Source organism: Baudoinia panamericana (genome assembly GCF_000338955.1).
Source record: "Baudoinia panamericana UAMH 10762 unplaced genomic scaffold BAUCOscaffold_14, whole genome shotgun sequence".
Lineage (NCBI taxonomy): Eukaryota > Fungi > Ascomycota > Dothideomycetes > Mycosphaerellales > Teratosphaeriaceae > Baudoinia > Baudoinia panamericana.
In genome coordinates, this window is record NW_006911270.1 from 812331 (window position 1) to 824944 (window position 12614).

Below are 12614 nucleotides of genomic sequence, written 5' to 3' on the forward strand. Positions count from 1 at the left end.
CTGACATGCACACTTCTGCACCAAGCTTTTCTTCTTCCTTGTCCGACATCTTGCTTCACGAGCAAGCTCAATCAAGATGGCGGACCAGGAGGCCGAGAGCATGATGGCTCTCGAGGTGAAGGATGGAGAGCACATCATTCGTTTCTGCGAAGGGCGAAGCTTCGGTGCAAACCGCAGTGTCGCCGGAGAGTTGGTCTTCCAAACGGGCATGGTTGGCTACCCAGAGTCGATCACGGATCCCTCCTACCGTGGACAGATACTCGTTGTGACCTTCCCACTGGTCGGCAATTACGGTGTGCCGCCTCGTGACGAATACGATCCCATACTCAAGGACCTGCCCGCTTACTTCGAGGCTGCCGAGATACATGTTGCCGGCTTGATTGTGGCCTCTTATGCTGGCGAGACATACTCACACTACCTGGCCAACTCCTCGTTAGGAACGTGGCTCAAAGAGCAGAACGTTCCAGCAATATGCGGTGTAGACACGCGTGCGTTGACGAAGAGGATCCGGGAGAAGGGCAGCATGCTGGGTCGGCTTTTGATGCAGACAGGCACGGAGCAAGTCCCTGACGGCAGTGTTACTGGCGCGTTGACGCCCAATGGCGTGATGACACCGGTTCGCACGCCCTTGCCAGTACCGACACCGAATCTACATGCTGTGAGCGGCCGCTTAACCGTTAACGGAGCACATGGACCTAACGGCTACTTTACGCCGAGGAAGACGAAGGAGGTCAGCACTTACGAAGAGATTGATTGGTGGGATCCAAATACGCGGAATTTGGTCGCGGACGGTAAGCTTGTCTTGCCAAAGAGTAGTTCTAGTCCAGCACAATCTGATACCTCGGTAGTCTCAACGTCCAAGCCCAAGATTTATTCTCCAAGTGCGTCCGTTGCGTTGAAGCATCCGTCTGGTAGACCTGTGCGTGTGGTGTGCGTGGACGTAGGCCTGAAGTACAATCAACTACGCTGCCTGATCAATCGAGGCGTGGAGGTTGAGGTTGTGCCCTGGGACTATGACTTTCCAAAGCTGGCTGGCAAGGAATATGACGGTCTATTCATCTCCAACGGACCAGGTGATCCCGCTATGATGGCAGACACTGTCAATCATATCAAGGCCGCAATGGACGAGGCACGGACCCCTATTTTCGGGATATGTCTTGGCCACCAACTTCTCGCCCGCGCCACAGGTGCGGATACTCTGAAGATGAAGTTCGGTAATCGCGGTCATAACATCCCATGCACCAATTTGCTATCTGGTAAATGCTACATAACCTCGCAAAATCACGGCTACGCAGTCAATGCGAACACGCTGCCAGAAGCGTGGAGAGAGCTATTCGTCAATGCCAATGATAACAGCAACGAAGGCATCCGCCACGTCAGCCGTCCTTACTTCAGCGTACAGTTCCATCCCGAAAGTGCGCCTGGACCGCGCGATACCGAGTTCCTCTTCGACGTTTTCATCAAGACCATCATGAACGCGATTGACGATCCGAGGGTGATGGCGCAGCCCGTCAGCTTCCCTGGCGGCGATGCAGCAGAGAATGCTGCCAGGCGGCCAAGATTGCACCCGAAGAAAGTGCTTGTGCTCGGTAGCGGTGGTCTTAGCATTGGCCAGGCCGGAGAGTTTGACTACTCCGGCAGTCAAGCTATCAAGGCCTTGAAGGAAGAAGGCATCTACACGATCCTAATCAACCCGAACATTGCCACCATTCAAACCTCGAGGGGTCTTGCAGACAAAGTGTACTTCCTGCCGGTCAATGCAGACTTCGTACGCAAGGTCATCAAGCAGGAGCGACCGGATGCAATTTATGTCACTTTCGGCGGCCAGACAGCGCTGTCAGTTGGGATCCAACTGAAGGACGAGTTCGAAGGGCTCGGGGTGCAGGTGTTGGGAACCCCTATCGAAACCATCATCACGACTGAAGACCGCGAGCTGTTCGCGCGTAGCATGGAGTCCATCGGCGCACCGTGTGCGAAGTCAAAGTCCGCTAGCAACGTTGAAGAGGCACTTGATGCTGTCGAGGACATCGGATACCCAGTTATCATTCGAGCCGCCTACGCATTGGGTGGCTTGGGCAGCGGCTTCGCAGAGAACAAGGAGCAGCTGCTCGAGCTTTGCAACAAAGCCTTCGCAGTCAGCCCGCAGATACTGATCGAGCGCAGCATGAAAGGCTGGAAAGAGATCGAGTACGAAGTTGTCCGGGATGCACAGGACAACTGCATCACAGTGTGTAACATGGAGAACTTTGACCCACTTGGCATACACACAGGCGACTCTGTAGTCGTGGCTCCGTCGCAAACGCTGTCCGACGAAGACTACCAGATGCTGCGATCAACGGCGACGAAGGTGATTAGGCATCTAGGCGTAATAGGCGAATGCAATATACAGTACGCTCTCAACCCGGACAGCAGAGAGTTCTGCATTATCGAGGTCAATGCACGTCTCTCGAGATCATCCGCGCTGGCTTCGAAGGCAACGGGATACCCACTGGCCTTCATTGCGGCGAAGCTTGGCCTCAACATTCCACTCAACGAGATTAAGAACACAGTCACGAAAGTCACGTGCGCCTGCTTCGAGCCGTCTCTGGACTACGTGGTCGTCAAGATCCCGCGATGGGATCTGAAGAAGTTCACGAGAGTCTCGACATTACTGGGATCGTCAATGAAGAGTGTTGGCGAGGTCATGGCGATCGGGAGAACGTTTGAAGAAGCTATTCAGAAAGCTATCCGCTCGGTCGATCCGAGCAATCTCGGCTTCAATGAAACTACGGCCCTTATGTCGATCGACCAGGAGCTTCAGACACCGTCGGACCAGCGGATGTTTGCTCTTGCCAACGCCATGCACAGCGGCTACAGCGTTGAGAAGATTTGGCAGATGACCAAGATCGACAAGTGGTTTCTGTACAGGCTGAAAGGCCTGAGCGACTTCGGGAAGCAGCTAAGGGAGCTTACGAAGAACTACCATGTCGACAACATGCCGACTAGAACTTTCAGGCGCGCGAAGGAGCTGGGCTTTTCGGATCGCCAGCTCGCTCTGTTCTGGGAAAGTAACGAACAGCATGTACGCCGCGCAAGACTGGAGTACGGCATTATGCCTGTTGTCAAGCAGATCGATACAGTGGCTGCGGAGTTCCCGGCATATACGAACTACCTTTACACAACCTACAACGGCGCGGAGCACGACATAGACTTCGAGGACCAAGGTGTAATGGTACTTGGATCGGGTGTATACCGCATCGGCTCATCGGTAGAGTTCGACTGGTGCTCCGTTCGGGCGGTTCGCACGTTGAGAGACGCTGGAATGAAGACGATTATGGTGAACTACAACCCAGAGGTACGCAAGCGAAAAGTACTCCTCTGCCTATTGTCAGGGACGTCGCTAACATCTTCCCCTTCCTTCTGCAGACAGTGTCCACTGATTACGACGAAGCCGACCGTCTGTACTTCGAGAACATTACTCTCGAGACCGTGCTCGACATCTACCAACTGGAGAGGTCTAGCGGCGTCGTCTTGTCGATGGGCGGTCAAACGCCCAACAACATCTCCCTCGCTCTGTACCGCGCCAACGTCAGGGTCTACGGCACTTCCCCTGAAATGATCGATACCGCCGAGAACAGGTATAAATTTTCACGCATGCTTGACCGCCTTGGTGTAGATCAGCCGCAATGGAAAGAGCTTACAAGCATCGAAGATGCGAAAGCGTTTTGCGACATGGTCGAGTATCCGGTGCTTGTCCGACCCTCATACGTACTGTCTGGCGCAGCGATGAATACGGTATACTCCGAGCCGGACCTAGCCTCCTACCTTGCACGAGCGGTGGAAGTCTCCAAGGACTATCCGGTCGTGATCACAAAGTACATCGAGCAAGCAAAAGAGATCGAGATGGATGCAGTCGCTCGCAACGGCACCATGATCGGCCACTTCATTTCAGAACATGTTGAAAATGCTGGTGTTCACTCTGGCGATGCCACGCTGATCCTCCCACCCCAGGATCTTGATCCGGAAACGGTCCGCAAGATCGAAGAGGCCACGCGCAAGATTGGTGACGCGCTCAATGTTACGGGGCCCTACAACATTCAGTTCATTGCGAAAGACAACGAGATCAAAGTGATTGAGTGCAACGTGCGCGCATCAAGGTCCTTCCCATTTGTTTCGAAAGTTATGGGCCTCGATCTGATCGAGATGGCAACGAAGGCTATGATCGGCATTCCAGTGCGTGAATATCCGCCACTCGACGTTCCACCGGACTACGTGGGTGTGAAAGTGCCACAGTTCTCGTTCTCTCGACTATCTGGAGCTGATCCGGTGCTTGGTGTAGAAATGGCTTCGACTGGCGAAGTTGCTTGCTTCGGCCGTACGAAGTATGAGGCTTATTTGAAGGGCTTAATATCCACCGGCTTCAAGCTACCGAAGAAGAACGTCCTCCTGTCAATCGGGCCTAATAAGGACCGTAAAGAGCTGCTGCCTGCAGTGGAGAAGCTGCACAAGATGGGCTTTAAGTTGTACGGCACAGGAAACACTTTCGACTTCTACAAGGACAACGGTATTCCCATCTCGTTCCTCGAAGCCATGTCCGACGAGGGCCAAAGGCAGGAATACTCGCTTACCCACGCCTTGGCGAACAATCTCATCGACCTTTACATCAATCTGCCCTCCAACAATCAGTTCAGGCGGCCGGCGAGCTATGTCAGTAAGGGTTATCGAACCCGAAGAATGGCAGTTGACTACCAGACACCCCTCGTCACCAACGTGAAGATCGCAAAGATATTGATCGAGGCCATCTCGCGGAACTACGATCTGAGCATCACCAAGAATGACTACATGACGTTCTCGGAAATGCCAACTACGCCAGCAATCCTCCCGCAGGCGGAGCCTATTCGCACACTACCAGAACTCCTCAGGATGTCGCCGTTCAAGGGCAAAGACATAGTGTCCGTCAAGCAGTTCTCGCGAGAGGACTTACACTTGCTCTTCACCGTTGCCGCGGAGATGAGGCTCGGAGTGCAACGTGACGGATGTCTTGATATCTTGAAGGGTCGTGTGCTCTGCTTGATGTTTTTCGAGCCGTCGACGCGCACATCCTCATCCTTCGACACCGCAATGAAGCGCCTCGGCGGTGAAACCGTCATGATCAACGAGTCGCACTCTAGCACACGCAAGGGCGAAAGCCTCGAAGACACTATCCGCACCCTGGACATGTATGGCGATGCCATCGTTCTACGCCATCCGGACAACGACAGCGCGGAAATTGCCACGAAGTACGCCGACCACCCCATCATTAATGCTGGCAACGGCACTCGCGAGCATCCCACCCAGGCCTTCCTAGACCTCTTCACTATCCGCGAAGAGTTGGGTACGGTCAACGGTCTTACCATTACGTTCACTGGAGATCTGAAGTACGGCCGAACAGTACACTCTTTGTGCGAGATTCTCAAGCACTACAACGTCACCATTCAACTGGCTGCCCCCGCCTCGCTCGCTCTTCCGAGCAAAGTCAGAGCAAGTTTGCAAGCGCGCGGACAGCTGTCCATCGAGTCCGATCGCTTGACGCCAGAGATGGTGGCCAAGTCTGACGTGCTCTACTGCACTCGGGTGCAGAAGGAGCGCTTCGAAGACCAGGACTTGTACGAGATGGTCAAGGATGAGCTGATCGTCAATGCGAGGACGCTGCGGGACGCGAAGAAGAAGATGATTGTAATGCATCCGCTGCCGAGGAACATGGAGCTGTCAAAGGACGTTGACGACGACCCAAGGGCGGCGTACTTCAGACAAGTAAGCTGACACTCCCTTTCCGCCAGTCTCCATGGTCGAGCTAACATTGATAACAGATGCGATACGGCATGTTTGTGAGAATGGCGCTCCTTGCGCTGGTTATGGCACCTTGAAGCGTGGAGGGATCAGTATGTATCATTAGAAAAGTCCTTCAACGCATAGCGGGGGCGTTACAAATTGCATGTAGTGACAGAAGATTGTCCGGGGATACAAGAAACCAGTTCACGCTCAGGGAGACTGTATGAGTCGAGGTACTTTGACGAGCAGGGCTATATTGAAAGGCGTACAATGGCTGGAGGGGCGGCAAAATGAACGTGCTCAACCTCATACAACAACTAGCTCTTAGCAATCACGAATTTTCCAACAGCGCGATTTTTTGTATGTTTTCAAAGTGGCGGTATTTGACTGCATATAAGGTAGGTAGAAAAATTGGGTTCAATTAGAGGCCCCTTGCCAAGCCAATCAAACCTTTTGATTGCGCCCACATCAGTCTTGTGTTCCATTTATCATCACGTTCGACAATGTGTTCTCCGTAGGTGCAATACAGTTGTGTTGATCTGGTGGTTGATGAAACCATACCAATATGAAGCACTCGAAGCGGACGAGATCCGTCTGCTGCAGCTTCAAGCCGGCGGTGCAGAGACTGAGCTTCACGGCACGCTCCACACCTATCGTCTCTCCGATAACGACGACGATGCTGATGTAGGCTCGGAATTGTTTGTGTCACGTGAAGGAGGTGTGACTGTTCCCAATGCACCGCCGTACCGTGCGTTGAGCTACACATGGGGATCAGATCTTAGCCACCGATACCATGTCCGCGTCCTGCAGCGCAACGGCAGCCTCTCCGAGCTTGGCATCAAACATAACCTATACGACGCCCTCATACGGTTACGCCAGGAACTTCACGCTGACGAATCGTGTCTGGTGTGGGCCGATGCCATCTCGATCAACCAGGCAGACATTCCGGAGAAGAACCAGCAGATCCAGAAGATGGCCATGATTTACAACCGTGCAGAAAGTGTTTGTGTGTGGCTTGGCCGTGAAGAAGATAACAGCAGTCGTGCCATTGAATTCGTACGAAAGCTGCAACGACTCGAAGAGTTCGACTTCTTGACACAGGATACGGGTACACCGGCCGACTGGGCAGCACTCCACAACCTCATGCACCGCCCGTGGTTCAGTCGAAGATGGATCGTTCAAGAGATAGCTCTTGCCAGAAAGGCCATGTTGTATTGTGGCCCGAATGCTGTCTCTTGGCCCGAGTTCTCCACAGCTACTGCGCTGTTTGTGGCAAGGCATCGAGACCTGCGCCACTTGTTCCAAAGCTCAAAAGACTTTCACAACCATCCAAACTTCCTGGGAGAAGTCGAGGCGTCGGGCGCTAAATCGTTGGTGAACATTACCACTAACCTTTTCCGCAAATCGGAGGACGGTGCGGTGTTGGAAAGATTACTGTCACTCGAGGCTCTGATCTCTACGCTCCCGTCGTTCGAAGCCGGGTCGCCACATGACACCATATACGCTGTGCTGTGGCTTTCGCATGACGCCGAGCCCGGTTCAAGAGAGTCAGCAGCCATGTCCATGCACCCAGTGGTGACCACGCCGACTTCATCTCCAGAGATCGATCCTGAGCCATCGCAGTACCCCGATGCTTACTCGCAGTACACTTACAGAGGGATTGCGCGATCACCGGGACCCTTGTCACCAGAACCAACACAGAATGACTACAACGAATCTCAGCAGCCAACGGCTGCTGGTGTGCAAGAGAACTTCCTCAGGCCACCGCACCGAGCTTCATCGGCACAGAAGCCTAAACGATCCGCTTCCGATTTGAGCAAGGTTTTGGCAGAGTCAAGTCTAAACAAGCTGATGCATTTCCAAGTGCAGCCCCATCCCATCACTGTCGACTATAGCGCCGACGTATACGATGTCTTCTCTCAGTTCCTCGTGTTCGCCATGTCGCGCTCAAGATCCTTAGATCTGATATGCCACCCGTGGGCTCCTGAGCCTCTTAGCGGATCACCACCACTGCCCTCCTGGATACCTCAGCTGTCAAATGCGCCCTTTGAAAAGAGGAAGGGTTCAAATTCTTATGCTAGGGTACGCGCAGATTCACTGGTCGGTACACCTGGTCTCGGCGCGAAGAACTACAGCGCAAGTGGCAAGACCAAGCTCTATCCTCCCATGGGTTTCATCCGAGATCGGACCTTGATCGTCACGGGCTTTGTGCTCGACGCAATACGGGTCAAGCGCAGCACTGCTGTGGACGGCATAATCCCACCTGAATGGCTCGAATTGCTGGGCTACGAAAGAGCTGATCCAGTGCCAGAGCAATTGTGGAGAACGCTTGTCGCTGACCGAGCGCCTGGTGGCAAGCAATATCCGCCACCGTACTTTCCGCTCGCTTGCAATTGGATGCTCGAACAGCGCAGCAGGAGGGGTAAAATCAACACCACCGAACTTTTGACGTTTCCTAAGTGTCCTTCTATTGCTGCCGAGTATCTATACCGCGTGCAGTCAGTAGTCTGGGACCGCTCTCTTGCGTCCACTGAAGGTAGGCGAGGTTCCAAGAAACTGCTTGCCTTGGTGCCCGATACTGCGAAAGTGGGTGATCTGATCTGCATATTGTACGGTTGCAGTGTACCTGTGGTCTTGAGGAGATGTAAGAAGCGTAAAGCAGATGCCGCAACGTCTCGCTCAAGATCGAATATGAAACCTGAGAGCACAGCGTCGTCGAAAACGTACGCAGGAGGTGCAGGTCCTGCTACGCCTCAGATTTCGCTTTCTCAGGCCTCCTCTAATGCCCCACCATCCGACGTTGACTCTACGGAACAGGGAATCAACGAGGGCTCCTTTACCAAACCTGCTATCCCTGGTTCACCGTACATAAAGGCAAGTGTGCGCCAGGCTTTGCATGAAGACCCGGACGAACGACCGCAAGACGTCTCCTCACTTCCAACGTCTCTGGAGAGTTCTGACCGTTATGTCTTTATTGGCGAGTCCTACGTGCACGGAATGATGGCTGGTGAAGGCTTCAAGCGTCAAAAGGATCATGGGCATAAGACAAGAGCGTTCCACATCATCTGACTGAACTGGTCGATCTCGAACGCTTGTCTGGAGCATCGTAGTAGCTATATTTACGGACACACTGCACGATTCCTACCAATCAGCGGGTGCCTCGCAAGTCCATGTCATATAAGAGTCCCCGGTCGGCCACGCAACCGTCGCGCCATAAAGTATCACCACTGCCGTGTAGTCACCCATCCAGCGCCAAAGTAGCCGCCAGCGTTGTGACAAGCAATCTCGCATACCGGAGGCGTGGTGGTCGAATAAGATGTCCAGGTAGCCAACATCGTGTTTGTCATATATGTCCGAGTAAAATGGAATTCGTGGTCTGTCCACGTTGAAGCCGATGCAGTAGCCTGTGTGACTGTCAGCACGGAATTCGTTGTTTCAATTAGCATTCGGAGTAACATGCATACCGTTGATGTTGCGTGGTAGACAGTCGCAGGGGGAAGGGAGGTGCGGACATAGCACGTTGAGTAGACTACATCTGTCTCCGTCTTCGGACTTATGGTCACCGTTGACGTTGTCTGAGTAGGGACACTAGCAGTGAGTGTTATGGTTGACGCATCTGGGGCACGTCTGCGGATACTGCGTTGTCCTTCCGAAACTTTCCCAGCGCCGATAGCTTGCTGCGTCTGCACACCTTGCGGCAAAGGTAGTAGAGTTGGCAGGATGCTGCAGAGTCTATCACGGATGCTAGGCTTGGGCGGGATGATGCAGGATGCGGTGACCAAGGATGTGGTAGTTGACATTGTTGCTGTCCAGCGCGTGAAGGTTCGGGTGACTAGCCTCGTTTGCAGGATCGTAGGCTGTAGCGGGTAAGAGGTCTGTACGCCTGGGTAGGTGACAGTAAGGGTAAGGCTGTTTGCAACGGACGATGTGTGTGTCACAGCAGATGTGGCTGTACAGAGTCAGCGCTGTTTGCAGGATCGGAAGAATGTGGCTTTGTCTTACCGGTGACCGTTGCGGTTGACTGATCGGTTCGAGTGAATGTCACAACGTCTGTAACCGTAGTAATTTGCGGTAGGTATGCAGTGAGGTAGAAGTCGCGCTCGTATGCAAAAGGTGCGCCGTAGCCGTTATCTCCTAGTGTCAAGATGGACCAGTTGCCAGAAGTGATCCGGCTTTTCGAAATAGGACACGTCGAGATTTGCGAGACATGCTGGGGGTTGGTCGGCAGTCTTGAGCATTCGTACTCATCGCCGGTGCTTTCATTGACAAGCAATACGTACGCGGTGTCATTGTCACCTCAGTCCTGCAGTCAGTGCTGGCATATTCCAAGCAAGCGGATACTGATCTTACACTCAACAAACTGCGTAGCAAGCGTGAAGTTGACGCTCAAGCCGGAGTCAATGAAATAGCTGCCACCGTCTTGGAAGTCGACACCGTATACCGTGCAGACAGAAGTCGAAATGTCCTGCCGTTTCTGCAGGCTGAGGGCGGCACACGGCGAAATGAGAACGAGTAGCGTAGCTACAGCTTCGCCCCAGGTGAACAACATGCCGTGAATGTGAAATAGATAGTCCTGATGTCAATGGCAGGAGCCACCGGCCAGGTGTTGAGTTCGGAAGCTTGGGTGCTTACCATTCCTTTCGTGGTGCGCGCGCTTACCACCAAATGGTTGAGCTGAAGTCACTTCTTGTATGGACTCATGATACTTCTGCTGATCGACGCTGTACTAACTACTGACACAGCCTCCTTAAGCTGGCATAAGCACACGGCAGGCTGCTTAAAAAGTTATGACAACCCGATGGATGTGGGAAGGGTGGCAGTGTACGACTGACTCATACCGCAAATGTACCTGTGAAAGTGACGCTCCGCAAGTGTTCCACTGACATAGAGTTCTATCCGACTGGTTACAGCGGCCCGGCGGTAGAGATCTCAGACGGCGCGCGTTGAGGCGGCTGTACTTTGAAACCTTGGCATGGTTTCCCTCCTGTATGGAGTGCTGTATTGCCGAAACCTGGGATCAGGCTGGATCTGTAATTGAACCTATGTCCCAAGGCTGCCAGCCACTGCGTGAGACGTAAGAGCTATTGCTCCCTGAAGTGTTACTGTGCTTCTATTCTTGTAAGGGCCTGTTTGTCCAGATCTTACCTCAAAAGTGACCTAGAAGCGCCCCATATTGAGCAACCGCCGTCAATTGTTTTGTCTGAGCTCTTGAAGGGCATATACTGTATGATGGTTCGCTTTCCGTCTGTACGACAGTAGATGTTATATTGTCATGTGCTTGGCATGGAATTGGCATTCCAGCCCAGCGTGTCAGAAGACTCTTGAGAACGTCATGAAGGCTTCGAAAGGTTCGTAGGTATAGAGTTTGGGAGAAGTGCAACGAGCGTCGTGCGCGACGAGGGAAGAGACGGTGCGCTGGCCTTTGTCTTTGCAGAAGCGGTAGCAGAGACTGTCCCAACGGACGTGCAACCAACACAGAGACGTTTCCCGAGCGTCGTCGAAAAGTTGTTTGACACAAAGGTCGGCCAGAAATGCTCAAGATCACATGGACCACGGAGGTATGTGTTAGCGAGTTGCACTGAAGCTTCCTGCGGCTCATAGTTTAAGTGTCCTTGTACAGCGTTACCGGATTGTTAAGCAAACACTCTTGCGTGCCAAAAAGAGCACTAGCAGCAGGCAGACAGATTGCCGTCGCCGCAGTCACTTTATAAGGCTGTGTGGAAAAGCAAAAACCTAGTCACCCAACCTGCGCTGTGATACAGGAAGGGGCCCCAGGAGGTAAACTGTCAACCTTTCCGATCTGATTTGTCTCTGTTCGATGTTAGCGACTTTCGTTCAATGAAGGGGGTTTTGTGCAGGGGGTCCAGGCAGGCAGGCAGGCAGGCAGGCAAGCAAGCGCAACTATCTAACTAACTAAACCATCTAATCTACTGGACAAGTTTAAGGTCATTCCGGGACCCAATTTGTGATTGTTAAGGACTGCATCGCAGCAAGCATATATAGTATGCTTTTTCCTCCGTGGTTAGCCCGACCAGCTTGCCCTCGCTTTCGACATCTCCTGGTGCAAGCCACATACCATTGATGTTAGGTGTGGAGATTCCAGAAGTAGTCGACCATACGAAGCTCTGCTACTTTGACGGGTTTCTGTCATGCCGTTGTCGAGATATGGGTGGTAAGGCCTAACAGCGCAACATGAAGCTGTAAAACTATACCAAGTCTTGGCGGGGAAGCGCACGAGCGCCGCAGTCATGAGCGAAACCCGCACTCTCGACCCTGCGCGGACCTGAGAACAACCTTCGGACTGTCGTACCGTCTTGCGCTACATCGCAACGCGCTCATTCAGCTCATGTTCGCCGCAAAGCCACGAGACACAAGCCTACAAAGCGACAAAGACAATCAGCGGCAGTGGCAAACGACATGGCAGAGTGGCACGAGATTGTCGCGGATCAACTCTCACCGTCCCGCCAGTGCTGCGGCAAGTTGCACGCCCAGGTCATCGGATACAGGGGCAATAACGGGACGAGACAAGCTCAACACCGAGACCAAGCCATTCGCCATGTACGCTTTCCTCCAACGGTGCGACACCTGCTACCTTGACGGCGGTCTCGCATTCGGGGGGCTGGATCGCCTGGAGTAAGCATACGATGAAGTGGCGGAGAAGCTGGGCATCATCGACCCACGGCGAGATAGAAGTGGCGGCAGCGATGCGATAGCGAGGAAGCAGTAGAGACAGACCGTCCCCATACCTCGAGGCAGCATTCTCCCGGCGGCACTTTTAGCGGAGAAGAACACATCAGTGTATGCGTAATACATCGCCACGACGA

At 53.3% G+C, this 12614-nt stretch overlaps 3 protein-coding genes across 3 annotated transcripts; 2 read left to right on the plus strand and 1 right to left on the minus strand.

The window, feature by feature from the left end:
• Positions 1-76: 76 nt before the first annotated feature.
• Positions 77-5885, plus strand: BAUCODRAFT_152247 (uncharacterized protein; the record flags this gene model as incomplete). Its single annotated transcript, XM_007683081.1, has 4 exons — positions 77-791; positions 849-3334; positions 3406-5772; positions 5829-5885. The coding sequence occupies 4 exons, from the start codon at positions 77-79 to the stop codon at positions 5883-5885; spliced, it is 5625 nt and encodes a 1874-aa protein (XP_007681271.1).
• Positions 5886-6248: 363 nt separating this feature from the next.
• Positions 6249-9194, plus strand: BAUCODRAFT_39031 (uncharacterized protein). The gene has a single exon (XM_007682748.1). It carries the CDS (start codon positions 6340-6342, stop codon positions 8857-8859), a length of 2520 nt encoding a protein of 839 aa, XP_007680938.1. The 5' UTR covers positions 6249-6339; the 3' UTR covers positions 8860-9194.
• Positions 9195-9793: 599 nt separating this feature from the next.
• Positions 9794-10237, minus strand: BAUCODRAFT_52707 (uncharacterized protein; the record flags this gene model as incomplete). Its single annotated transcript, XM_007682792.1, has 2 exons — positions 9794-10086; positions 10141-10237. Coding segments are annotated over 2 exons (390 nt in total), but the record flags the coding sequence as incomplete, so codon positions are not given.
• Positions 10238-12614: the final 2377 nt, after the last annotated feature.

What these genes read in the sequence shown, in the direction of transcription:
- BAUCODRAFT_39031 (XM_007682748.1), top strand. Translation starts at nt 6,340, where the DNA reads ATGAAACCATACCAATATGAAGCACTCGAAGCGGACGAGATCCGTCTG.